This window comes from Schistocerca piceifrons, chromosome 9 (assembly GCF_021461385.2).
Source record: "Schistocerca piceifrons isolate TAMUIC-IGC-003096 chromosome 9, iqSchPice1.1, whole genome shotgun sequence".
NCBI lineage: Eukaryota > Metazoa > Arthropoda > Insecta > Orthoptera > Acrididae > Schistocerca > Schistocerca piceifrons.
The window spans coordinates 114,271,941-114,299,685 of NC_060146.1; the positions used below are offsets into that span (position 1 = coordinate 114,271,941).

The following is a 27,745-nucleotide window of genomic DNA, read 5'->3' on the forward strand; positions in this document are numbered from 1 at the left end:
CAGAAGATCGATGTGTTAGCAATACTTCTTTGAACAATTCGAAAATTGGAGCCAGTATAAATGAAACCAGTCCCTACATCTTAGCCAGACCTTCAGATGAGAAACCTTCACCCAATATAGATACAAATTGGCGTGATGTACAGTGTAGGAAAAGAACTTTTCGATCTACAGATCAGCAAGTATCATTCACAACACGAAAACAACAAACCAACAACATACACAAATCGAAGCAGAATGCATCTGTACAACCAAAAATGCTGTATGCAACTGCACTAAAGAAAAGTGTAGAGGAAGAAAGACCTCAAGCATCTGCCATAGCATCAGTCAGAAATTGAAGTACTAGAGAAAGAAAAAAATCAGATAACAGGCACTGGTGAAGAACAAGGAATGCTACATGGCAAGAAAAGAGCATGGTTTCATTTAGGAAAAGTGAAAAACAGCACAACAACTGAAAATGTAACCAAATTCCTTGAGAAAATCTTTCCAGGATATAGCAACTTCCATGTAGAAAAACTGGAAACAAAGGGTGTGAACAGCAGCTTCAAGATTGGTGTGGACTTCCATCTAAAGGACAAGGTGATGGACACAACACTATGGCCAAAGAATATTGTTGTCAGGAGTTTTTTATTCTGGAGATCGACCAGTCCCCCAGTAAAATAGTGTCTGAAATAAAAACCCAAGGCCCCATAATATCTCACAGAAGTAACAGTAGAGATGATAGTTATATGCCCATAGTTACAGCAGTTTTTAATATACAGTGTTTAAGAACCAAGGTGGACCTTCTCTCATTCTTTGTAGAAGTCAAACCAGATGCTTTATGTATCTGTGAACACTGGTTAGATGAAGCAGAAGGTAACTATTACAGGGCCATTGAATATTTGGACATGGTAAATTCATGGTATCAAACTACTACAATTCATGGTGGTGTATCTTTATATGCAACCAATACTCTTAGGGTAAAGGAAATAGACTTTAAAAAATTTTCCACAGACCTAGATCTAGAATTAGTTTCACTAGTGTTAACAGATATTGACCTTATTATTGTCTCTGTGTACCACTCACCAGATGGTAATTTTGAAAACTTCATTGCACAAATGGAAACCTGTTTGTCCTACCTAACATGGCTTAAATCTAAAACTGCACTGTGTGGAGATTTCAACATACATACAGGTGATGGAAGCACTAAAGAGAGAGTCTTCATGACTTTGATAAATAGCTATGGGCTGTTTGTTGCAAACTGACTGCCAACAAGAGGTGATGCCTGCCTAGACACAGTTATCACTAACCTCAGTATCTGGGACTATAATATCAGTGTAGTTGAACCAATGATTGCTGACCATAGTGCATTAGTAATAAGTATGAAATGCTCGAGTCAACTGCAACCAAGCTCATGGCACTCCAGTTACGCATTTAGTAAAAGGATCATAAAAGAAGAAAGACAACTGGCAGCAAAAAATTGCAGGAATGGGGTCCAGTGCCTCATTCGAATGTCTGTTCCAATCATTAAAAGCTAAATTTGATGATTTCTTTCCAGAAATCCACAAGAAGGATCCTACAGGCAAAGCTAAAGGAAGGGACAAACCTGCTACAAGGAAGATGTGGTATACCCCTGAGCTAAACAAATTAAAATGCATTGTGCTAATTTTCAGGGACTGTATGAAAACAGCTAGAGATCTCCCATCTAGAGACCTGCTTCATTGTAACTATGTAAGAAACAAACGAATTTACAGAAAGAAAGTGGAGAAGGCAAAAAAGAGATACAATGACAGGTTCATTAAAGAGGCTCACAATCCGTGCAAAGCAGCTTGGAATCTGGTAAACGAGTGCAGAAAAAAACCCACCTCAGCCTTAAATTCCAGTAGCCCTGATGCCTTCAATCAGTACTTTGTTAGGATAGTGAAAGATACTATTAATGAAATACCTGACTCAGGCTTAGTCCCCACAAGTCACATGAGAAACATAACCAGTAGCACTTTTGCAAACTGGAAGGAAGTGCACCCTAAGGATACTGTAAAAATAGTTAAGTCATACAAGAACTCAGAGAGTGAAGACATCTATGGTATGTCTTGCACAATGCTGAAGAAAATTATTCTAGAGTTTGCTCAACCATTATCTATAGCAATTAACAAATGCTTATCCTCTGGTATCTTCCCAAAATTTCTTAAGCTAGCATGGACAGTACCAATCTACAAAAAAGGTGACCCGTGTGAAGTGTCCAGCTACAGACCAATTTCTATCATTCCTAATCTAGATAAAGTTATGGAGTCTGTTATGAAACTCCAGTTACAGAATTATTTTGAAGTAAATAAGCTCTTCCAGGACACACAGCATGGTTTTCGCAAGGGAAAGTCAACATTTACGGCAGCACTGGACTTAACCAGAAAAATAAGACAAACTCTCGAAGACAGAGAAAGTGTGGCACTGACACTCTATGATCTTAGCAAGGCATTTGACTGCGTTTCCCACAAGATACTGCACAATAAATTGAAGTGTTACAGTGTCGGAGGTGTTGTTCTGGCAACTTTTCAGTCTTTGGAAAACAGGAGACAAGTGGTATCAATTCATGGAGCAACATCACAAGAACAAAAGCTGGAATATGAAGTACCCAAAGGGTCCATCATAGGGCCTCTCCTGTTCCTTATTTATGTCAATGATATGGGTTATAACAACAATATGTTGCAGTTTGCTGATGACACCACCCTTTTTGCCAAAGGAAGAGCTGCTGCAGAATCACTCCAAAAAACAGATGTACTCTTCCAAAACATTAAAGAATGGTTCATCAAAAATAAAATGAAAATGAATGAAGAAAAAACACAGCACCTGATATGCACCCTTAACAACATCGGATTCAATGATAATATGGAGGCTGTCAAGCTGTTGGGCTTCATGATAGACAGGAAACTAACAATGAACAAACACACAGTGTACGTGTGCTCCAAGCTCTCCCACATAATATACCTTCTGAGGAGGTTAAAAGGTGTATTGAGAGACCAATATCTCGTAACAGTATATTATGCCCTATTCCACAGCAACATCAATTATGGCCTACTGTTATGGGGACATTCTGCAGGTTGTAAGGATGTGCTAATTCTACAGAAAAAAGCTCTCAGAATAATCATATCAAGCAAAAGACCGGAGCACTGCAGGCCTATATTCAAGCAGTTAGGAATTATGACAGTCTTCAGCCAGTATGTGTTTTTATGTCTCATCAGCATGAAAGAAAACCAAGGAGTCTTCAGCATGAGGCAAGATATACACAATCATAATACCCGTAACAAGAGGAGCCTCGAAATACCCAGGTGTCGACTGACGGGAATGCAAGACAGCTTTCCAGTGGTTGCCCTAAAGATGTTCAACTCACTGCCTCAAGAAGTGCAATCCCTGCCGCTAGGAACATTCAGAAGGGGAGTAGCACGGACCTGAAAGAATGCCCATTGTACTCCATTGGTAAATTCTTTGATAGTGACCAAAGTAAATGGGAAACAAATATTGTTTCTATTAAGTACAAATGTCTTAATTTTGTGAATATTTTTTTAAATGTATTTATGTAATTAATCTTGATGCAACTTCCTGGCAGATTAAAACTGTGTGCCCGACCGAGACTCAAACTCGGGACCTTTGCCTTTCGCGGGCAAGTGCTCTACCATCTGAGCTACCGAAGCACGACTCATGCCCGGTACTCACAGCCTTACTTCTGCCAGTATCTCATCTCCTACCTTCCAAACTTTACAGAAGCTCTCCGACGAACCTTGCAGAACTAGCACTCCTGAAAGAAAGGATAACGCGGAGACATGGCTTAGCCGCAGCCTGGGGGATGTTTCCAGAATGAGATTTTCACTCTGCAGCGGAGTGTGTGCTGATATGAAACTTCCTGGCAGATTAAAACTGTGTGCCCGACCGAGACTCGAACTCGGGACCTTTGCCTTTCGCGGGCAAGTGCTCTACCATCTGAGCTACCGAAGCACGACTCACACCCGGTACTCACAGCCTTACTTCTGCCTGTATCTCGTCTCCTACCTTCCAAACTTTACAGAAACTCTCCTGCGAACCTTGCAGAACTAGCACGAGTTCGAGTCTTGGTCGGGCACACAGTTTTAACCAGCTAGGAAATTTCATATCAGCGCACGCTCCGCTGCAGAGTGAAAATCTCATTCTGGAAACATCCCCCAGGCTGTGGCTAAGCCATGTCTCCGCATTATCCTTTCTTTCAGGAATGCTAGTTCTGCAAGGTTCGCAGGAGAGCTTCTGTAAAGTTTGGAAGGTAGGAGACGAGATACTGGCAGAAGTAAGGCTGTGAGTACCGGGCGTGAGTTGTGCTTCGGTAGCTCGGATGGTAGAGCACTTGCCCGCGAAAGGCAAAGGTCCCGAGTTCAAGTCTCGGTCGGGCACACAGTTTTAATCTGCCAGGAAGTTTCATATCAGCGCACACTCCGCTGCAGAGTGAAAATCTCATTCTGGAATCTTGATGCAGTCTGTCCAGTCATGACTGGTAAACGAAACAGATCTGGTAATAAAGTAATAAAGTAATATAAATCATATCATTTGAGACACAGAACAAGTAACTACTAACATATATGTAGGCCATAAAATTCTATAAAAATACAGATATACGCAACATACTTTTGACATACATTTTACAGAAAATTGTACCATAATTGCAGGAGCACGTGAAAATTGCAAAAATGCTGAAACAGGCATGTTGTGACAGAGACACAATGAATTAATAAAGCGTCAGTAAAACAGCAGCAAAATCTTGTAAGAATTTATGTAATATGTCATTCTTCAATTGAATATGCACTGTAGGCGCATCAGAAAGGAAATTGACTTACTTGCTTGTGGCTCCTCTTGGAGACAGGTCTTTCAATCAAAAAGTCTATACAGCTCAACGTCATACTTAGCACGAGTCATGAAATGTCTCCAATATATAATACAATTCTGTTCTTTCTAATAATATTATTTTTTAAACATTTCAATATGAAATATGCCTTTACGTATACTTGATATAATTTTTAGAGTCAAAAACCTAATTGATCTAAGTACCAACATTACGCAATTGGTGATATGTTCTTCCACAGAATCTACGTGCTGATGCCTATGTGGAGGCATAGAATTCGAGTGTAACCTCATATTCCCTGTACTTCTCTGTGGCACCAAAAGATGTTGCCACCATTAGATCGAGAGTTACCTGCACACCATTATGGCCCAGTTTGAAACCTACACGTTACTGGAAAGCAGTTTTCTGATCTTTCAATTAATTATTCCTCATTGATTTTTGTTTTTTGTAAAATGTTCATCCAGGCTCTCCGTTCATCAAAAAATGCGGAGGAGAAACAGAAAAAGGAACTGTAACATGAGTCAGACCCTATCAAAAGTAGGATGATTTTGCTTTTGTATGTTTTATCTTGTTACTAATGGTATCTTTGACACCGTAGAACTTGAGTTCATGTGTCTGGTCAAATCACGATTTTTCTGTGATGTGAAAGTCCTCAAATTCCAAATGTGGAACACTCTCAAAGTGCTGTTACTACTGCTAGGCAATCTTGATGTTGCTCGGGTTTAGATCTGGCTTGGCTAAGCTTCTTTGATTTTGATGGTGCCTCAATAAAATATGTAGTCAATTTGAGGCTAGGCTATTAGCCTGGATTCGTGGCTGCTTGACACAAAAAAAGACCTGAGAGATTTTTATGCAGGCTGATCAATAAATAATGCCCCACAATTTTTTTCTCAGAAAATGCTTATTCATAAGGGTTTGAATCTGGTGACAATGTCAGTCAACATTTCTTTTACACACACTATTTTTCTACACTGTCACTTTCATGTTCTATGGCTGTTTGCCAGCATGTTGTGAGAGCATATTTCCCCTGCTGGTAAATTCTCTTGTTCTGTGCTTGTAGCCATGTTTTCATTGCAGGAAATACACTCTCATTATCTTCAAAGTGTGCCTGAGTGGAGAATCCTTAAGTGCCTCAAGGCCACCTGGTTGAGCTATATAGTGGGTGAGGCAGTGACATCCGATCCAATCTGACGATGTGTTCCTGCATCCCAGCCACGCATTACGGTGTTGGATCAAGATTTCTTTTAGATTACTATCAAGTGGAACAAGCTGGAAACAGTTCTTGAGTTTGTTTAGAGTCTTCTCACATGCCTGTGAATTAATGGTCAACCCATTTGGCAACACATTCAAGCCAGTGGTGCAATTGGTATCCGAAAAGACTGTGATTGTGACTTTGCCAGCAGAGAGAGCTGCCTCACATTTCTTCTTTTTTGGTGATTGAAGGTGGTGTCATTCCAGTAGTTGTAGAGCCAGTTCCCCAGTTGTGATGCATCGGTCCGCACAAATAATGGCACCTGCATGATTCGCTGTATGGGGAGCAATGTCTATGACAGGGGTCCCAAACATGGCATATTGTGGAGCTCAGTTTCTGCGCTTTCCAATGCTTTAGTTCTCTTTGTACCCAACAGTACTCCTAACACCTGCATCATTACCCTACACACACACGAATTTTGAACTAATAGACACAAATGTTACGAGTCCACAATGTTCTATGTCCATGCCTGGTTTATTCTTAACATTGACTGTCACTCTCTGACTGACACACACAGAAGTTACGGTTACTACAAGCCACACCACAAGTTGGGAAATAGGGCCAAATTTCTAGTAGTCTACGGTCGAGTTGAGATTTTCACAAATGTTTTATTCATATCTTACAGAAACTAGCAGTACGGCAATAAACAGCCTCTCAAACACGCCACTAACAGCAATCAAGTAGTTTATAGCAATACAACAATTTTAAAAAAAATTAAAAAAAAAAACAGAAGCTAGCAGTATGGCAATAAACAACCTTTTAAAACACGCCGCTAATGGCAATCAAGTAATTTATAGCAATACAACAGTTAAAAAAAAAATTTTAAAAGCACAGAAGCTAGCAGTATGGCAATAAACTACCTTTTAAAATGCACCGCTAATGCCAATCAAAGTAATTTATAGCAATACAATAATTTTAAAAAAATTAAAGAACATTAGTAAACAGGTACTAAAGTAAATACAGAACTTTGTTAATAAAGTACGGTGTGGTAGTGAAGCTACCAACACTGCCATTAAAAAAATTACACAGGTCTAGCAAACACGATTAATGGCAATAAAAAGAATTTACAAACTTGGAGGAATTTTAAAAAATTTTAAACAAAAGTGTCCTGGAATTTCATTAGAACATAACAGATATGACGGACCCGTGTAAGGTGGCCACAAATCACCCACTCAGGGATGCTCAGGCTAGACAGAATACTGACCAATTTAAATATGCCCGTAAACACAATTCCCACTCTCAGGCTGGTCACTGCACCAACTTTTAGCCAGCGAAAACTTGTTATAAGAGCTTAACTTGCTGACAGAATTAGAGTAACCTCATGCAAGGAAACATTACACGACACAGTCCTGAATGAGCGATCACATGATCAACCAACAAGAAGCATGAATTTACTCATAACCCACAACAGAATAGCGAAACAATTAAACTGCCAAAACTACACCTCCCATCAGACAGTAACTAGAGGAAAGATCACTGTCTTCAATTACACTGGTGCCAGGGGCAGGAAACCCGGTCGCCGGAGGCCACAAGGCAGAAGAGACACTGGTTATACAAATTATTACTTAATGATTAAACCTTCCATGAACTTAACTTGCAATTATGCTCAAACAGGCAGTACACGACCTCCGATGACAAGGATCCACACATCAGACCGCGCACGCGTCGCCAGCGTACCCAACATGCCACGGTCACGTGACAACATGCTCTGTCACCGGAGTTCACGTCTTCTCTGCAATGTTGATGGGTAGTGACCGCTCCTTCATGTTAGGTGTCTCCTTTTAACTCCAGTGTTGAAATGGAGGATTTAAAGAAGCTTGTTAATGTCCCACCAAGGCGAAATGGACAGCAACTACTCGTGGGGCGATTCTGTATACAACCAACACGCGGGGAACTCTTCCGTCAACTCAACCCACTTGTTACACACAACCGACAAACATCACGTGGCGTCTCGGTACAACCGACCATGCCTGCTTCGCGTGGGAGAGCCACACTGCCCTCCCGTGTCCACCACACCCTCTGGGCGCAACCCCCTTACTTCCGCACCACCATGCGAGGTTACCACCAGTCAAAGATCTCACTTCCTCTATAGCAGTTTCTCGAAAGCAAAAACGCAGATACCAATAGCAGAGGGAAAAGACAACCAAGCAGCCACTTAATGACAGACAACATATCAAACAAACATGTCAGGGGAAGAAAAGGAAAACCAATGCAATCTAAACACAAGGTGTAGCACGAGTCGATACATGGCTCAACCTCCCCCTCTTTAAACTGGAAGCATAGCTTCCCAAACCCTACAAGAGAAATGTTCACCTCAACTTAACCTGACTGAGATGAACTCGATACTGCTTTCCCGCTTGATTGTCCCGAACTAAGAGATTCACTGGACCCAATTGTTTCTCAATGGTACATGGCCCAATAAAACGCGGAGTCAATTTTCCCAGCCTGTTGACTCGTGCGTCTCTCCCCGGGTAATTACGAATATTAACTTGATCACCAGGCTTGTCCTGAAACTGACACCGACCCTGGTTATAATGAACGGCTTGTCTGTTATGAGCAGTGAGAATATTACGCCTGGCCCTACCCCAGTTTTCTTTAATAAGGTGGGGAGTAATAACTGCCGGAATTAGGTCTTGAATCTTCCACAAATTAGTAAGGGGAGAATTAACAGGAAAAGTAAACATCAGAGAAGCAGGGGTTGCCTTGATGGATTCATGACACGCGGTGTTAAAGGCGAAACTAATCCACCAGATATTTGAATCCCACTTCCTAAGAGAATCCTGATGGTAAATAATAAGAGCAGATTTCAAATTGTGGTTCACCCTTTCCGCAAAAGATTCCTGAAGATAATATGGAGTTGTGGTAATATGCTTTATCCCGTTCTGGAAGGTAAATGTTCTAAACTGAACCGAACAAAAAGCGGGAGCGTTATCGCTAACCAATTGTTTAGGCAGTCTGAATACATTGAAGATGTTGAGTAAATGGACAATGGTAGTGACAGCATTTACATTTCGACTTTGTATAAGCCAAGTAAACCTAGAAAAGACATCGATCACTACCAGAATATACCGATTACCCTGCTTGGTCCAGGGTAACAGACCCACATAGTCGATGTACAATTTGTCCATTGGGTAAGCCTCACACTCCGAACTGAGCAACCCTTGCCCCAATGAATTACTAGGCTTAGCAATACAGCATTCCCGACACTGTGCTACCATCCATCTTATATCTCGCTCCATACGAGGCCAAGTGAGAAATTCCTTCACTTTCTGTCATGTCTTATAGGTGCCTAAATGTCCCCCGAGAACAGATTGATGAAAATACTGAAACACTGGTCGTACTAAGATTGCTGGTAAAGAAATTCTAAGTTTCCGACCGTCTCTCGCTTTTTTACACAGAACCCATTTGTTCACAACATAGGGGCCTACCTCCTTGCCCACTTTCAGCCTTCTCCTAATGTGACCAAGGTTAGGGTCCTGTTCCTGTTGCATATGTAGATCAACGAAAAGCTGGGGAATCTCTGCTAACACCGTACAACTAAAATCCTCTTCCCCACTCTCCTGATTGTGATCAACTCTGGGTGAACTATCAAACATCTGACTTAGCATGTCGGCCATGACATTGCCAGTTCCCCTGATATGTTTGACAGTAAATTGAAAGGCAGAAATTCACACAGCCCACCTCGCGATTCTCCCTGTTTTACGTGGGCAAGCCAAAACCCAACTCAGGGCCTGATTATCAGTTTCAAGATCGAAGGGTCGATGCTCCAAATAGAATCGATACTTTTCTAAAGCAAAGAGGACCGCCAACACCTCGCACTCATACACTGAATACTTGAGTTTGGCATTCGTTAACCGGCGTGACGCATACGCTAGCGATTGCCTCTGCCCGTCCCCTTCTTGGAGAAGAACCGCAGAAACCCCAGAGTTAGAAGCATCAGATTGCACAATAAACCTTTTACTAAAATCAGGAATGCCCAATACCGAAGGATTGGCAATGGCTTCTTTTATCTTGTCAAAGGCCGCCTGGTGTGTGGTTCCTTGGTGTGCAGTTCCCTATTCAAACTTAACTCCCTTCCAACGAAGTTCGTTAAGGGGTGCCGCCAATTGAGCGAAGTGGGGGACAAAGCGCCTAAAATAATTAGCCATGCCAATAAATCTGGCAATTCCCCTTTTATCTCTAGGGAGCAGTAGTGTTCTTAAGGCCTTTGTATGGTCCTAGTCAATACATATACTTCGGCCCGATACCAGGTGTCCCAAAAATGAGACCTGCGGACGAGCGAAGGTGACCTTTTTGGGTTTGACTGTCAAACCAGCACTCTGCAGTCTAATGAATACTGGCCGGTTATATTCAAGATGTTCTTCAAATGACTTACTAGAGATGACCAAGTCGTCTAAATAGTTATACACACAAACCAACTTCAAATCACCTAAGACATTGTCCAACAATCGCGTCAATACAGCTCCCCCGGTAGCGAGACCAAAGGGAACCCTATTAAATTCAAACAGGTTCCAATCTCGAATGAAATTTTCACTCTACAGCAGAGTGTGCGCTGATATGAAACTTCCTGGCAGATTAAAACTGTGTGCTGGACCGAGACTCGAACTTGGGGTCCCGAGTTCGAGTCTCAGTCCGGCACACAGTTTTAATCTGCCAGGAAGTTTCAGATTCCAATATGTGCAAAAGGCGGTAACATGCTTACAGTGCTCCGTTAGAGGAATTTGGTAATATGCCTGATTAAGATTAAGGACCGTGAACCAATTTGCACCCACAAACCAAGTGAACGAATTATGAAGGTCGGGAAGAGGAACCGACTCCAACACCACCTTGTTATTCAGGCGACGATAATCAACAACAACTGTGAAGTCCCGTCCCCCCACCCCACCTTGATCCTTGGGCATGAGGAACACCGGAGACACGTAGGACAAAGTCGAGGGTCTAATGTCTCCCTCTTCGAGCATTTTAGATATTTTAGACCTCAAAACCTTGACCTTAGGTGGTGACAAACTAACAGGAATCGGGTCACTAAGGTGAATCTTATACTGAAGAACTTTGGTAACTCCTAGGCAATCACAGACAAGCTGGGGAAAATCAGCTAACAACCTACCAAGATGAGAAGCCTGCTCCACCGAGAGGTGCCCCAGATCAAACTTGCCTGCTTCGACTGCCAAGGTCTTAGGACCCGCGCATTGCACCCGCTGCTTACATTCACAAAAACCAAACTTCAGTTCAGGCTTAAACGTAAATAAAAAGGTATGCCCTGCACAATCCAAAACCAAACAAGTTTTATTAATAAAGTCACACCTCAGAATCAAGTTAGCCGTCAATCCTTTCACCAAGGCAAAACATATGGGCCAAGAAAATTCTCTCACGGACAAACCCCCACGAACCCATCCTTGCAGAGGTAACAGCTGCCCATCAGCCAAACGACATCACTGAACCATTGATGGAATCAATCTAAGGCGAGTAATATGTGCAACTCCAAGTACCAATCTAAATTCAACATGGAAATAGAACTTCCGGAATCCAACATCCCTCAGACAGGCTCACCTCCCACACTACAGCAAATATATGGCAACGGGGAGATCAGGGCAGCAATCACTCGGGCACACCTGGCTCGATAACTCCGAATTCCTCTTTTACCAACAACCTGATGTCATCTGTTAGCTCTCAGCATTCGAGGAGCACTACATTCCCTAACAAAATGCCCTACGCTTCCACATCTGAAACGTCATCGATCCTCCTGCTTATTCACATCGCTGGAAATCCCCCGGCTCTCCTTAACCTGTAGATCAGTTTGAGATAATTGCTTCCTACCCTCATCGAGCGGCCGGTTCTCAAGAGACAATGCTGAGATACTACCCACAGCCTCATCCAACTCCTGCCAATTGACAGGATGCTGCCTGAAGACGAAATCAGATTTATCCACTGCTCGCATGCCTCTTAAAACTATCAAAACCGGTTCTTCCTCTGGAAGCCCTATTAACAATGCCGATGATGCTAACCTGACTCTATCAACATACTATTGCAACCCCTCGTCCTTCCGTTACATACGCCAAATATAATTACACTCCAGCTGTTGCTGAGTCCTCTGGTTAATTTTTTATCAATGACCCACTGCCTTAACTGAGTTAAAGAGAAACCTCCTTCCATTGCTTGTGAGATAAATTACCTTAACTCATCTCCCGCTAACGGATACAAGAGCCCCAAAATCAGCTGATGAGAAACTCTAAATGCTTGTGCATGCTGTTTGAGCCAAACCAACAACTACAAGAAATCTTCTACTTGTTCAAGATGATCTATACTTAACTCCCTGATATCCTTAAACAAATACATGATCAGATTAGCTAACTTGGAATACACCGCCTGACCTGCACTCACAGAGTCACAACCACCCTCACGACTCATCCCATCGCGAAACTCTAATTCCTCTCTTCCCTCAGGGAGTCCCTTTCTTAGTTCCAAACAAGCAAGATCAAGTTTCAATGCACTTATTCTCTCCTGCAACACCACCCACGACTGCTCATCTGAGCCACTTAATTCAACTGACCCTAAATCATGTACCCGATTACCGAGGTGAGCTAACTGCGCCCTCACCCTATCTAATTGCCTACCACTAGGCTGAGCATCTTCGAAGAAGGATGTAGTATCTCTGAGATGATCAAGCACCTCACCCAAGAGTTTTGCTGCTGCCTTACACTCACCAATCACTTCCAGCGTGATGACCACCGGAGACGAAAGTGCAGACCGTAAATGCGCTGACAGCTACGAAACACTTCCTTCCGTGGGCTGCTGTCGGATGGCCAATTCATCCAAAAAATGTTCCCTCTTCAACAAGTTTATTCCCGGGCACTTTCGCGGTTCCATAATTACTAGGACGCTAAAACAGAACAAACTAATCAACTTTTGCACCACACAAAGATATCAGACAATGAAACAATTTCTCGAACTCGACAGTAAGCAACTGACCAAGAGACCGTAACCACGCTCCGCTACCAGTGCTGACGCACACAGTGGTTATGGTTACTACAAGCCACACCACAAGTTGGGAAATGGGGCCAAATTTCTAGTAGTTTACTGTCGAGTTGAGATTTTCACAAATGTTTTATTCGTATCTTACAGAAACTAGCAGTACGGCAGTAAACAGCCTTTTAAACACGCCGCTAACGGCAATGAAGTAATTTATAACAATACAACAATTTTTAAAAAAATTTTAAAAAAATACAGAAGCTAGCAGTATGGCACTAAACAACCTTTTAAAACACACCACTAATGCCAATCAAAGTAATTTATAGCAATACAACAATTTAAAAAAATTTAAAGAATATTAGTAAACAGGCTACTAAAGTAAATACAGAACTTTGTTAATAAAGTATGGTGAGGTAGTGAAGCTACCAACACCGCCATTAAAAAAAATTAAACAGGTCTCAGTGAACACACGATTAATGGCAATAAAAGGAATTTACAAACTTGGAGGAATTTTAAAAAATTTTAAACAAAAGTGTCCTGGAATATTATTAGAACATAACAGATATGACGGACCCGTGTAAGGTGGCCACAAATCACCCACTCAGGGATGCTCAGGCTAGACAGAATACTGACCAATTTATATACACCCGTAAACACAATTGCCACTCTCAGGCTGGTCACTGCACTGACTTTTTGCCAGCGAAAACTTGTTATAAGATGGCTTAACTTGCTGACAGAATTAGAGCTAACCTTGTGCAAGGAAACATTACACGACACAGTCCTGAATGAGCGACCACATGATCAACCAACAAGAAGCATGAATTTACTCATAACCCACAACAGAATAGCAAAACAATTAAACTGCCAAAACTACACCTCCCATCAGACAGTAACTAGAGGAGGAGGAAAGATCACTGTCTTCAATTACACCGGTGCCAGGGACAGGAAACCCGGTCACTGGAGGCCACAAGGCAGAAGAGACGCTGGTTACACAAATTATTACTTAATGATTAAACCTTCCATGAATTTAACTTACAATTATGCTTGAACAGGCAGTACATGACCTCCGATGACAAGGATCCACACATCCAACTGCGTACACGTCGCCAGTGTACCCAGCACGCCACAATCATGCAACAACACGCTCTGTCACCGGAGTTCACGTCTTCTCTGCAACATTGACGGGTAGTGACCGCTCCTTCATGTTAGGTGTCTTCTTTTAACTCCAGTGTTGAAGTGGAGGATTTAAAGAAGCTTTGTTAATGTCCCACCAAGGTGAAATGAACAGCAACTACTCGTGGGACGATTCTGTATACAACCAACACGTGGGGAGCTCTTCCGTCAACTCAACCCACTCTTTGTACACAACCGACATGCATCACGTTGCGACTCGGTACAACCGACCACGCCTGCTTCACGCTGGAGAGCCACCACATGAGGTTACCACCAGTCAAAGATCTCACTTCCTCCATAGCAGTTTCCCAGAAGCAAAAACGCAGATATCGATAGCATAGGGAAAAGACAACCAAGCAGCCACTTAATGACAGACAACATCTCAAACATGTCAGGGGAAGAAAATGAAAACCAATGCAATCTAAACACAAGGTGTAGCACGAGTCGATACACGGCTCACCGACTTTTTACTTTCCTTTTAAGTGCACAATCACCTCCTGCACCATGACATCACTGGTGCCAGAGCTCCTAAACGTAGCAGAAGAGTTGCGTATTTCAGAGCTTCTTGTACTGGTTTCTTCCATAACTCTTTGCCCACAAGGCAAAGATTCTTTACCACTATCAGTGTTGCCAACATTATTACACACACACTCACAAGCATTAGCATACAGACCATTATCTCCAACAGATTTGTCAAATAGGTGACCTGAGAGTACACTGGGATGCACATTACCTTCAGGAATATTATCTCATACTAAATTCCTAGTATTCACAGCATCAGTTAGATCATTGATGAAATTATTCATCTTTTCTTTTGAACAAAAGTAACATTCTTAAACAGTCTTTGTAAACATAAAGTTCAAAATTCCTCCAACAAAAACAGATGACCCATGAAGAGCATGTTGGGACCCCAATTGACCCTGAGTAGTAATTGATATCTTGTCAACTGACTTATAAAGAGTTCCACGTGACCGCCTTCTCCTCCTGTAACAACATGGCATCCCTCCAATGGTTTGCACATGCAGCTGCACGACGACTGCAGCCATCTTTCCAGATTCATTACTTATATAGCTGTGGCTTACATGTAACCACTTCCAGTAGAGAACTTTATTAATTCTTATACTACTTTGTAAAATCAGCTACAGTTTTTACTTTTGCACAACAACCATCACCTTTAACCCATACAAAAATAGACTCAGTCTCATTAGGCTTACAAAGATTACGAGTCCTTACAGCTAGTGGCATACTAGAACTGAAGTATGGCATTCCAAAGTCCCTGTTAAAAACTTCTGATGTTTGAAATGTGCCATAAGCTTGTCACAGGCATTGAAAGATTCAAGGTCCAGCTTATCCTTAACATTGTGGCAGTTATCCACCAACATAACTAAAATAAGAAGTAACATTCTTAAAATGGAACACAGTGGCCAAATGCCTTCATGTAACAACTTGGAGCAGTGGCATTTGCATAGATTTGTCTGTGCTAACAGACAAGCAACACTGCATGAAGTAACCACAGAAATCAATGTGGGACATATGCCAAATGTACCCATTAGGACACAGTGGTGAAATTAGGCATTAGTGGATTACATCAGCAGGCGACTGACACTAGTGCCTTTGCTAACAGCATGGCATCACCTGTAGTACCTCTCCTGGGCTCGTGACCACATTTGGACCCTACATGACTGTAAAACCATGGCCTCGTCAGATGAGTCCCAATTTTAGTTGTTGTGAGGTGACAGTAGGGTTTGAGTGTGGTTCAGACCATATGAAACAATGCACCCGCATTGTCAACAAGGTATTGTACAAGGTGGTGGTGGCTCCATAATTGTGTGTGCTGTGTTTACATAAATGGTTCTCTGGATGTTCAACTACTTGGAGACAATATGCAGCCATTCATAGACATCATGTTCCCAAGCAATGATGCAATTTTTATGGATGGCAATATGCCAAGTCACCAGGTCAAAGTTGTTCACAGTTCCTTCAAATAATTCTGAACCATTGGAGTGAATTATTTGGCTATCCATATTACCTGACATGAACCCCAACAATATCAAAAGTTCAGTTCATGCACAGCATCCTGCATCTGCAACACTTTAGCAATTATGGATGGTTATAGAGGTAGTATGCCTCAATATTTTTGAACGAAATTTCCAGTGACTTGTTGAGTCCATGCCGCATCAAGGTGCTGCAATATGCTGGGCAAAACGAGGTCGAACAGGATATTAGGACGTGTCTCATAACTTTTGTCACTTCAGTGATTTCCGGCGTGGTTTCAGAAGAGGTCGAAGTACCAAGTCAGCAACTGTACAATTTGTCCATTATATACTTAAAAAATAAATGAAAAGTCCCAAGCAGTGGGTGTATTCCTGGCCCTCTCCAAAGCTTTTAATAGAGCACATCATGATATCCTCTTATCAAAAATTGTGATGAGTGGAGTCACTGAAAAACTTGTGCAGTTGCTAGAAACATATTTGAAAAGGTAGACAACTGCGAACAGAAATTACACATGGTAAGGATAAATACTGGAGAGGAAATGGTCAAGAATAAGAAATATACATGTTGGTGTTCCCCAGGGCTCAATTTTAGGTCAATTTCTATTCATATGTTATGTAAATGATTTCCCAAGTTCTCTAGATAATATGCATACTGATGGGATATCTGGTGTCTGTTTTGCAGGCAGTGAGCTCAACCTAACTGAAGAGATTCAAAACTTTATTGAAATGGCTAGAGCTCACTTTCAGAGAGACAACTTGAAAGTCAATATAGGAATAACAAATGTTATTCACTTTAAACCGTTTTTCAAATAGGCAAAATGTTGTGATCAATAAGATTATATCAGAAACCCATTTGTATGTAAATTTTTGGGTTTATACACAGATGACTAACTTTTGTGGAAGCAGCAAGTTGAGTATGTCAGAAAAAATCCAGTCTATATGTATTAAGGAGATTATCACCATACATTAATTCTGACACCCTAAGGTCTGTATATTTTGGATTACTGTACACTTTCTTGTGTAATGGAATAGTACTGGGACTTGCTACACTAATATGAAAAGGGTTTTTGTAATGCAGAAGAGGGCCTTGAGAATCATAGCAAAAGTAAAACAATGAACATACTGCACAAGCCTATTCTCTACATTAAATTGTCTCACAGTAATTGCCATGTATAAGCTGGAAACCATCATGCTAGTGAAAGAACAAGAAGTATGGAAATTCACAACCATGATACAAGGCACAAAACTGACTTTCACATGGTTAAGAGAACATTATCTTTAACAGCAGAAAGCCCCTACGTCAAAGGAACTGTTTTTTATAATTTGTAACCAGATTAAGTTAAGATGTTGTCAGGGGATACTTTTAAAAAGTGACTCAAACAACAGTTTATCCAAGAATGCCCATATAGCTCGGATTTAACATGAATAGTGTTGTAAGAAACAATCATGTAGTAGAAACATTTATAGTAATTATAAGATATTGTAAAATATTTGTAATTGCAAAGAGTTTATACATTGTTAACAATGCCATGCATGTAAAATTACATGTAGGAACAGACAGTAAATAAAAAGCTTCCTGCTCTCTGTGATTTTTCCATAGCTGTGCCTTAATGGAAAATATTAAAATATTTTACAGCTTTCTGACAAATACATTTGGCTCAGCCCTAGTAGCATATACAAAGGTGTTGGATTGGTTATGCTGCTTTGATGACAATTATTTCATTCCTCCATCGACAACAGTAAGAAACCCTTTTCTTGAGGCAGCAGCAGATATGTTTGAAGAGCCTTCAGTTGTCATCAGACAACTGGAACAAGCTAGTAATGACTTCATAATATGCTGTGAACAAAGTGATCTGGAAGCTATTAGACACAAAATTAACATACAGGAGATATCTGAAAATTCTCTGTCCAAACTGAAAGAAAATTCAGGTAAGTGCTTTCAGAATCACCACTAAAAACTCTCATTGATGTTAAATGTCCTATTTATTGTGTGTATCGATATTAGTTCAAATTGCTTTTCTCATTTAATTTAATTGCAACTGTTGAATTTTGAAGGGTTACTGCACATGTGATTGTTCCACAGGTTAAAACTGTATTCTTTCACTATGATGAGGAACAAGTCAGTTAGTTTACAATTATGATACATTTTCCCATCAAACTGTATTTGAAATTCTGTGACTGATCGTTGAAAATTAACTTCATGAAAGAGTAAATATACTGTGAGTCTCTTTCTAGTATGCCCAACTGTATTACGCACTATGTACAAGAGGACCTAGTGTGGAAGTCATATATTATCTTTATCACACAATTTTGTAGAATGCATCAGCAAAAGAGAACTATTCCAGCTTCTTGGGTGTATGATGGCAGATATTTTTAGGTACAGGATGATTCAGATACCCTGTTTTCTTCAGACATTTCCCCATCTGTTTAAGTATCATAACTCCATTTTCACCCAAAGTAATTTTGAAACAGTCCTCATTAAATGATGTATAGTCTGTTTTCATAGTTACATTAATTACAGAGGTATCAGTATCAACTTCACTTTTTCAAATGAAATAATAGTGATTTCTGCTGCTAGTATCATAGTTATAAAAGAAACAAATTCAACAGCATTTCACTCTTCAAAATATGGGTAGGATTTATCTGTCTTGAATATGAAACCAATTACTGTCTTATGTGGAAGTTCATGTTGTTATACAGAACAGTTGCGTCAGGCTGACAGGGCTCTCCAACTTGACAAAGTTAAGAATTCTGCTTACAAAAATAGAATAGTACAAATAAGTTTAATTGGAAACTGATACTAATCATACTTGACTACATGTGCCTGAACTAACACAAAAACTGGAAGGCAATGGAGGTGGCATCTAAGGATCATTCAGCACTTAACCACAGCAACAATTCTGGTCTTATTTCTGCCAGAATTTTGAAAGAAAGGTGTACATCATAAATTGAATGTATCTGCAAAACACAGGATTTCAATATAAATATTATTAAATAATAACTTTGTGTTATCACTTTAATGTTGAGATACACACTTACATTGCAAAATTAAACCAGTAACAGTAACATGAAAATCACAAAGGAATGTGGTCATAAACACTTCCCTAAATTCCATCTATATCATCAAGTATTCAAAATACCCACCACCTACTTCAATACACATTTGCTCTCACTCATTCAAGGACTTATGTGTGAACTGAAGAGAGTCCTCTGATCTCATTGTAAACGCTGCAATATGGCTGTGCTTTAAATGCTATTTGGTTGTTGGAACTTCTGCATAAACTTCATGATTGAATTTACCCTTGAGGAGAAGGTACATCGGCATCAAACTGAGTGAACATATGGACCAACTGATTATGCCTTTACATCCAATCTTACCAGAAAAGAACTCTGTGAACACCTTCATAGCCACATGCGAGAGCACACATTATGATGGTAAAACATAACATTTACATATCTGATGTGGTGCTCTCTCTAGGAGAATTGGTAGCACTTTGGTAGGGAATTGTACATATATTTTACCCATTAAGGTTTCTTCAATAAAGTAAGGACTAATCTCGTAGTCTTAAATAATCCTACACCAAACGTTCGCATTTACACTCAATCTGCCGTAGATTTTCAGTGTCCCAATAATGCATATTTTCTACATTCAGCGTTTCATGAGTGTTAAAAGTGGCTTCATCAACAAAGAGAATTCTTCAAAGAAAGAACATATAGTCCTAATGTTGCATCGGAACCGAGTGCCAGAATTCTGCGACAACAGCACTAGGCTGACTTATTCCAGTGGAACTCGCAATTTCTCTTGAGCTAACATGTGGATTATGAGCAACAGCTGACAGAACATTCATTATGATTATTCCAGGCTTCTTTTTCCTTACCCTCTGTGCAGTTTTCCAGTGCTATTCCAATATCAGTTTTTGCACATCCACTGAATTGCCGTTCTCACTGGACACCATCTGTTGGGATACATTCTCCATAAGTAAGTAGCATATCTAGTTTACCCCAGTCTGTGAAATAAGTTTACTTTTTAAACAAATCACTGCTCAACACATGTAAACAGTGGAGACAATGAAAGCTACATTTCCTCTGTGCCCCCTTTATGCTGGTACTGCAGTGGTGCAATTCACTGTTTCCTAATTATCCGACATGATGTATTTTGCTATGAAATCATGAACTTCCACATAAGACAGCAATCAATTTTATGTGGAAAACAGATAAATCCTAACTTCTGAATATTTTAATTGCTCTGAAACTAGTAATCAGATTTTGAACAGTGAAACACTGTCGACTTTTTTCTCTTTTAAAACTATGGTACTACCAGCACAAATTACTAATTTCCAATTTAAAAAACTGAAGTTGGCACCAACATCTCTTTAATTAATGTAGCTATATGGACCCAGGACATACTTCCTTTAGTGAGTTCTTTTCCACAATTCATCTGGATGGAAAATGGTTCCAAAAATGCTTGAAGTGAACAACTTTGCAGAAACACCCTATACAACAAGAACAAGATGAGTTCAGTGTCAATCTCTGTGGTACAGCATTATCAATTACTCCCCGCTGGCTGCGGTGGCCGAGCGGTTTTAGGCGCTTCAGTCCGGAACCGCGTGACTGCTACGGTCGCAGGTTCGAATCCTGCCTCGGGCATGGATGTGTGTGATGCCCTTAGCTTAGTTAGGTTTAAGTAGTTTTAAGTTCTAGGGGACTGATGACCTCACATGTTAAGACCCATAGTGCTCAGAGCCATTTGAATTACTCCCCCATCTGGAGATGTTCATTGTGTACACTCTCTTCGGTTTCTTAATATGACAGTCGATATTATTTTAGTTAAATAGAATGGAAATCTGTTATCAGTGAGATCTTCTTCTGTAGTGCTACAGCCCTTGGTAAGCCTTGACTTCTTCAGCTACAGTATTTTCCGCCATGCTTGCCAGTTTTTTGCAGCTCTTTTCCTTCTCCAGAGCCCACATGAATGAAATCTTATATTACATCACCTTTCATCAATTTATCTCCTTCTAGTTATCCCTTTATGTCTAGTAGCATGGATCACACTTTTCAGCATTTTATTTTATATTCTGTCCTCTACTATTCTCTTCATATCTCCTATCCATTATATTTGTTGCAATTTGAAAAAGTTGTACTATATCTTTTCCTTGTAATAATGCTTGCAGTACAGTGTACTTTTTGAGCAACGTTTCTTAAACTATTTTTGTCATTATTTGTCAGTGTCCATACCTCTGATTCATACGTGAAACCTGATGAACTGGGCAGTTATACAGGGTGAGACGGAACTCCACGAATACACTTTCAGTGGTGATAGTATCGACCAAATCAAGGAAAAAATGTCCAGTAAACATGGGCTCTAAAGTGCATACCTTAAGAGCTGTGAGCACTTGTTCACCTTTGCTACTGTGAACGACATCTCTTCCACTGAACAAGAGCTCATAGATCTTATAGTGTGCATTTAAGAGTCCATGTTTACCAGACTACCACTTCTGGAAGTTTGTCTGTAGAGTTTTGGTTCATCCTGCATACAAAGAGTTTCGGTCTTCTCATAAGAAGGCTGTTTCTGAAGAGTTTTGGATTTCAAAATTAAGCTCTGTTTTCTGTTTGTATCCTTTCCATTATAACCTTTCCAATCCTGTTATCACTTGATCAATGAAATCTCTTATACCATAATACCTCATTGTGCAAGTTTACGTGTTTCAGTTAATGCTGATAAAGATTTATCTGAAAGTTGCAGTGTTCTCAACCCGATTTATGTACCTCTCAATGACTCAACTACACAGTGATTTGTTATGTTTACTCCTTCCACCATTTATTTTATTGTAACATGTTTACATGATCCCCTTAAAACAGATGTCGGTATAAGTCTCCTACATCACGTTTGTTTGTCTTATTATTTTTCATGCAGTCCCTGAGGTACAGTCAATCGCATTGGCAGCTATAGCAAATAAACTGGAAGCCCTGGCCAGTGCACTGTGGCAGATGGGATGTGACAGTGTGGAACTGGAACCGTTACTGGAACTGAGTCAGAGTGCCAGGCAGCTGCTTCTGCCAACAAATGTATAGCAGCATCAGTTAGCTCCTGGTGTTCTCGCCTATGGTAAACATTAATCTCCACAAACAGTTCTCTTAGGTGATAAGAAATACTGTTCATCTTGCTGGTGAATATTTTTCTTTGAGAGCACATTCGATTTTGTATCAATGTCTTACTGAGATTAATCTTTGTGGTTGTGCAGTGTACAAACTTGCATACGTATGCTCGTAAACTGTGTACATTTTAACATAATCAAACAATGGAAAGTCCAGGATGGAATAAACAACAATATCAAAAGGGCAGGTTGCTTCTCACAACACAGAGTAGGTGCTGAGTCACAGACAGACACAATGAAAAATAATGCTGGAAATATTTTAGCTTTCAGACAAAGCCCATCTTCAGAAGCTGAAAACTCACAGACATTCACACAACCACAGCTCACATATACACAGCCATTGTATCTGGGTGCTAAGGCCCAAAACAGACTGCAGACAGTGGCTGTGTGTGTGTTGGGTTTTTTCTACTTCTGAAGAAGGAATTTGTCCAAAATCTGAAATATTTCTAGCATTCTTTCTCATTGTGAACACCAGTGACTCAATGCCTCCTTTATGTGGCGAATGGTAATATTTCTTTTTCATGCTGTTATTATGTTTCAACATAATGGGAGACAAGGAACATGAAATGTTAACATTTCTTAAATATGATCAGAATTTGCATTAGACTCACATTTAAAAGAATGTACATGTGGACAAAACATTGAAAAAACAGTGTTGAGTCATTAAAGGCATGTTATATTCAGATTATGAATAAAACCCAAACAAGGAATGTAATCTCATGTAATTTTATTATGGAATAATTGATCTTTTGTGAAAATGTACAGAACAGTGTCCTAAATGTCTGTCCTTAGAGGGACATTGTTTTTAATTACACAGCTTAAAACTTTAAATAACTGGATAATAACAGTATAAATATGCATATGAGAAAAGGCCATTACTCATCAGACAGCTGGGAAAACTGGAATACACACACACACACACACACACACACACACACACACACACACACAAAAAAAAAAAAAAAAAACACGCGCACGTGCACGCCAAAAAAGAGATACAACTTGAAAGTTAGTGAACACTGTTTTCTTTTATGTGTGTCTGTGCATCACACATCAATCTACCATAGGGGACTGGTTGCCTCTTTCCCTTATTTTACGTATTGTTTATTGATGTTAAATTTGTTTGCTTTAGTATTAACATACAGACCAACTGACTCAACAGTCTTTCTTTGATGCTACCGTTGTTTATTGTCAACACTGCAGTAGAATTTTAGTAACTTCTTAGAACTTATTACCTATACACTCTGTATTTTCAATCTTTTTATTATTTCTCCTCTCCCAAGCATTTAAAGCAGCTCCTTTACTGTAAATGTATGCTTGTTATGTTTTTCAGTTTCATGTTCAACTTTAGAATGTTACACCATTTAAAAATTACTTTTTCATTAATTTTACAACATCCCATAAACTGTCAGAATGGTAATCACCAAATGTTTTTGTATCTGCAAGAAAAGAATTTTATTAAAAGAGCAACGCTAGACCTTTTCGTGAGTGGCTTCTAGTTTATTATTTAGTAAACTGACACTGCATTATGGAGCCAAGTTTCTAAGAAAGACTCTCATATTTTCTCAAAACACAGGACCATTGATGGTACTTTTATAAATTAAGGTGCTTTGAATTTCATGAGCAAGTAAGATGAAGCTTCTCTAAATCTCACCCTCAAGAAGAGGGCCCAATTGAGGTGTCACACTATGTCAACATTTTTAACTTGCACATTCTGTTCCTATATATCGATGAGCAGTTGTAATGATGTGTACTCATCAGTCAGTTTTGTTTTGATTTGTTTTTGAAAAACAAAAGTGCTATATATTTCAAAGGCACATCTACATAAAAAGGAAATGTACATTTGTTTTTGTGTTCTAGTAATTTGAAGCATATTTTCCTCAATTTGATTAAATTCTTTTATAAGAAAGTAAAGTGAAAGTACTGTAACTGACCAGAACATGTTTTCAACTAATTTGTATCTCTAGTAGTAAATTATTTTTAATGCATTCCATAAATAAAAAGGATTCTGGTAAACTTGTTTGTGATTGGATCTTTGGCTACTTTGTGCCCCTGCCATTGTGTGCCCAGAGTACCCTGCCTCCTTTCCAAAGTCTCCTTTATCCTCTTTGTCGGAGAAACGTGCAAGTTCCAAATGATGGGTAAAGTCTTTTTCTGCTTTTGGTAAGGAAGACAGCTTAAATATGTGGTGAATTCCAAGTTTTATAATGTATTCCTTCTTCTTGAACGAGAGTTCAACTTTTGGTCCAGTATACATTGTATCCATCATTTGAGTAACAAATGAAAATAATGTGCCTGACCAGGACTGGAACATATATACTTGTCTTTCTGGGCTGTATTATTCCAACTGCAGCATTCAAGTACACATCACAGACAAACTATGGGCTTCAGCTAATCACTGCCTTCTTTATGTTGTATGCAACTTCATACACAATGGTAGGGAGTGATGGGCTACAAAGTGGTGCTGCAAATGTCATCATATGGAAGTGGACAGGAGCAGAAATGATTAGCAAACAAGTTAACACAGTAAACAGAATATATTCTTAACTTGTATTTCTTCAAGTGTACAAAGACTCATTAAAAATAATACAGCAAGAATTGGAGTCCATTTCATACAATAGCAACAAGAGTGAGACTGTCTGAATTAAAGCACAAACAATGATGTCAGAGCCATGTCTAGGTGGCGTCTGCATAGCATCATGTAGTGAAGTGATTCCAATTGTGAGAGGACCATCTGGCCGTTCAGCAGGTGTGCTCCAATCAGTCCACCGGATGCTCCACAATTGCTGTCAGTGTCTGATGGAATGATGCAATTGTGTTGCCACCTTCGATGCCCGTGGGGTAGTATCGATATGTGACACCATACTTTACACTCATTACAAACTTTACAGTGGCTCTTCATGATTCTGTGGGCTTGCTTTGTCTAGAGAAGACTGAATCTCAGCAACAGAAACGAAATTATTTTATACTTACTGTGGTGGATACTGTGTATACTCTACCTAGTGTAAAAGACCTTCATCTTGTTACAATGCTGAGACTGTGGTGGTCTCAGGTAGAAATAAAGTCATCACTACACATGCAGTACCTACTGCAATGAGAAAGGCTGTTTTAGTTTACATCAGCAGTTAAGAAGCAAGAGACCATACAAAGACATGCGGCCATTGGAACCTACAGTGCAAGAAGGTAGAGCCCTATAAAAAAACTGAGCCTTGAACAGGCGAAGAGCTCAGAAAATAAATTTCCAGTTGTGAATATGACAAAATTATGCGATCACAGCAGTAGCAGCAGAAGAAGAACCCAAAGGAGTCAGGGTAGCAAACTTTAAAAGGGTACTTGACAAATAGACTGATTTGAAAAAAGAGGAAATTGAGGTAGATATCAAACCAGATAATATCTCATGGGTGCAATGATGGAATCATTCCAGAATGAACTTCCACTCTGCTCCATAGTTTGCATGGAGTTTAAACTTCTAAATGTGGGATATTTGATTTTTGTCAGCAAGTGCTCTACCAGCTGAGCTGTCCAGGCACAATTTATGACACCCCGTCACAACTTTACATCCGCCAATACCTCACCCCTACCTTCCAAACTTCACAAAAAATCACCTGTATACCTTGCATGACCAGCACTCTTGGAAGAAAGAATACTGTGGAAATGAAGCTTAGCCACAGCTTAAGTGCATTGCTTCCATAATGTATTTTCATTCTTAAGCAGAGTGTGCACCAATTTGAGACTTCCTGAAAGATTAAAACTGCATGTCAGACTGGGACTTAAACATGCAACCTTTGCCTTTTACAGGCAAGTGTTCTACCAACAGGACTGTCCAAGTATGACTTGTGACCTACCCTAGACTATGGCTACACCATGTTTCCAAAGTATCACTTCTTCCAGGAGAGCTGTACTGGTGGATGTAAAGCTGTAAGGGAGTGTCAAAAGTTGTAGTCAGACAGATCAGTCAGTAGAGCACTTCTCTGCAAATGGCAAAAGTCCCAGGTTCATGTCCTGGTCCATCACATAGATTTAATTTCCAAGGAAGTTTGATAGAATCGTACAATTGAGACTAGAAGAGTAAGGTATTCTAATGACAGTACTCAAGCACATGGCTTTGTTGTTAGAATGTAACCTACAACAAGAACTTTATCAGTATAAAAGAAGAAGGAATATTACAGTTCTAACATCCTATTCACATTAAGCCCACTGGATGGAGAGCATGGACTAAGTTGACCTAGATGGTGAAGGAAATTGGCTGTGATTTTGTTGTATAAACCATTCTGGCAGTAACCCACAATAATCATGTAAGTTGTAGACAACTTCTCTCTTGAGTGTAAGTACAACCTAGCTTTTCCTTGTAAACTAAAATAAAATTTCTTTGTATTGAGGACTACAGCAGTCAACAGATGAAGATTCTCAGGGTGAGACAACCTTGGCTGGTTGGGCTGCCCACCTGTTGCTAAGGCTACAGTCACAGTTGTCGCAACAGTCACCATACACCAATGCCAAAGGTCACCCAATAACATCAACCAACAGCTGGTCACAGTGTGCCCACACTTCATCAGTGTGTGCCAGGATCAAGGAGTTCAGAATCCATTGTAACATGATGAGTACTGTACACTCTTTCCTCAGTTACTGAAATAACCAGACAAGGCTTACAATTATATAAGAGGAAGAGAGAAACAGTCTACTGCATATTCGAGGTGGTTTGTGGTGACATAGAAACCAAAATTACAGAAACTGCATTATGTCAAAGCAACTCAGCCAGACAGACATAGGCTGTATCAGTTGACCTCCAATGACTGTCATTCATCATATGTGTGAAAGACAAACATAAATTTTAGAATACAATACACTGAATGCCCAGTAATATGACGGGCCAAGTTGGATACAATGAATGGTGCAATGCAACATTCTAGAAGCTAGATCAATACCAGATTTTGCATGATTTTAAAATGTTATTGCATGAGTTCTTTCTCTAAGCTAGGTTGTGCAGTATAAAATCATCAAGAATTGTAAAAGTCAAGAGTGATGTAATTGGCACTGTCAAGTTCAAAATTGTGTAAACAAACACCCATATTCACAAAAATCTTTTACTTAAAATTATGCTATCAAAAAGTAACTACTCAGTTTAATTATATCTAGAGCAGCAAGCTGTTTGAATTGTTGTTGTTGTTGTGGTCTTCAGTCCATAGACTGGTTTGATGCAGCTCTCCACGCAACTCTATCCTGTGCAAGCTTCTTCATCTCCCAGTACCTACTGCAGCCTACATCCTTCTGAATCTGTTTAGTGCATTCATCTCTTGGTCTCCCTCTATGATTTTTACCCTCCGTGCTGCCCTCCAATACTAAATTGGTGATCCCTTGATGCCTCAGA

General features: G+C 40.0%; 1 protein-coding gene across 1 annotated transcript in view; it reads left to right on the forward strand.

Moving 5' to 3' along the window:
• LOC124716914 overlaps positions 1-23,347 on the forward strand; it is a 381,964-nt gene extending 358,617 nt beyond the window's left edge. Inside the window, exons 27-28 of the mRNA XM_047243483.1 lie at positions 17,859-18,151; positions 22,137-23,347. Coding sequence (XP_047099439.1) covers positions 17,859-18,151; positions 22,137-22,294 — 451 coding nt within the window. The 3' untranslated portion in view covers positions 22,295-23,347. The remainder of the gene's footprint in view (positions 1-17,858; positions 18,152-22,136) is intronic.
• Positions 23,348-27,745: the final 4,398 nt, after the last annotated feature.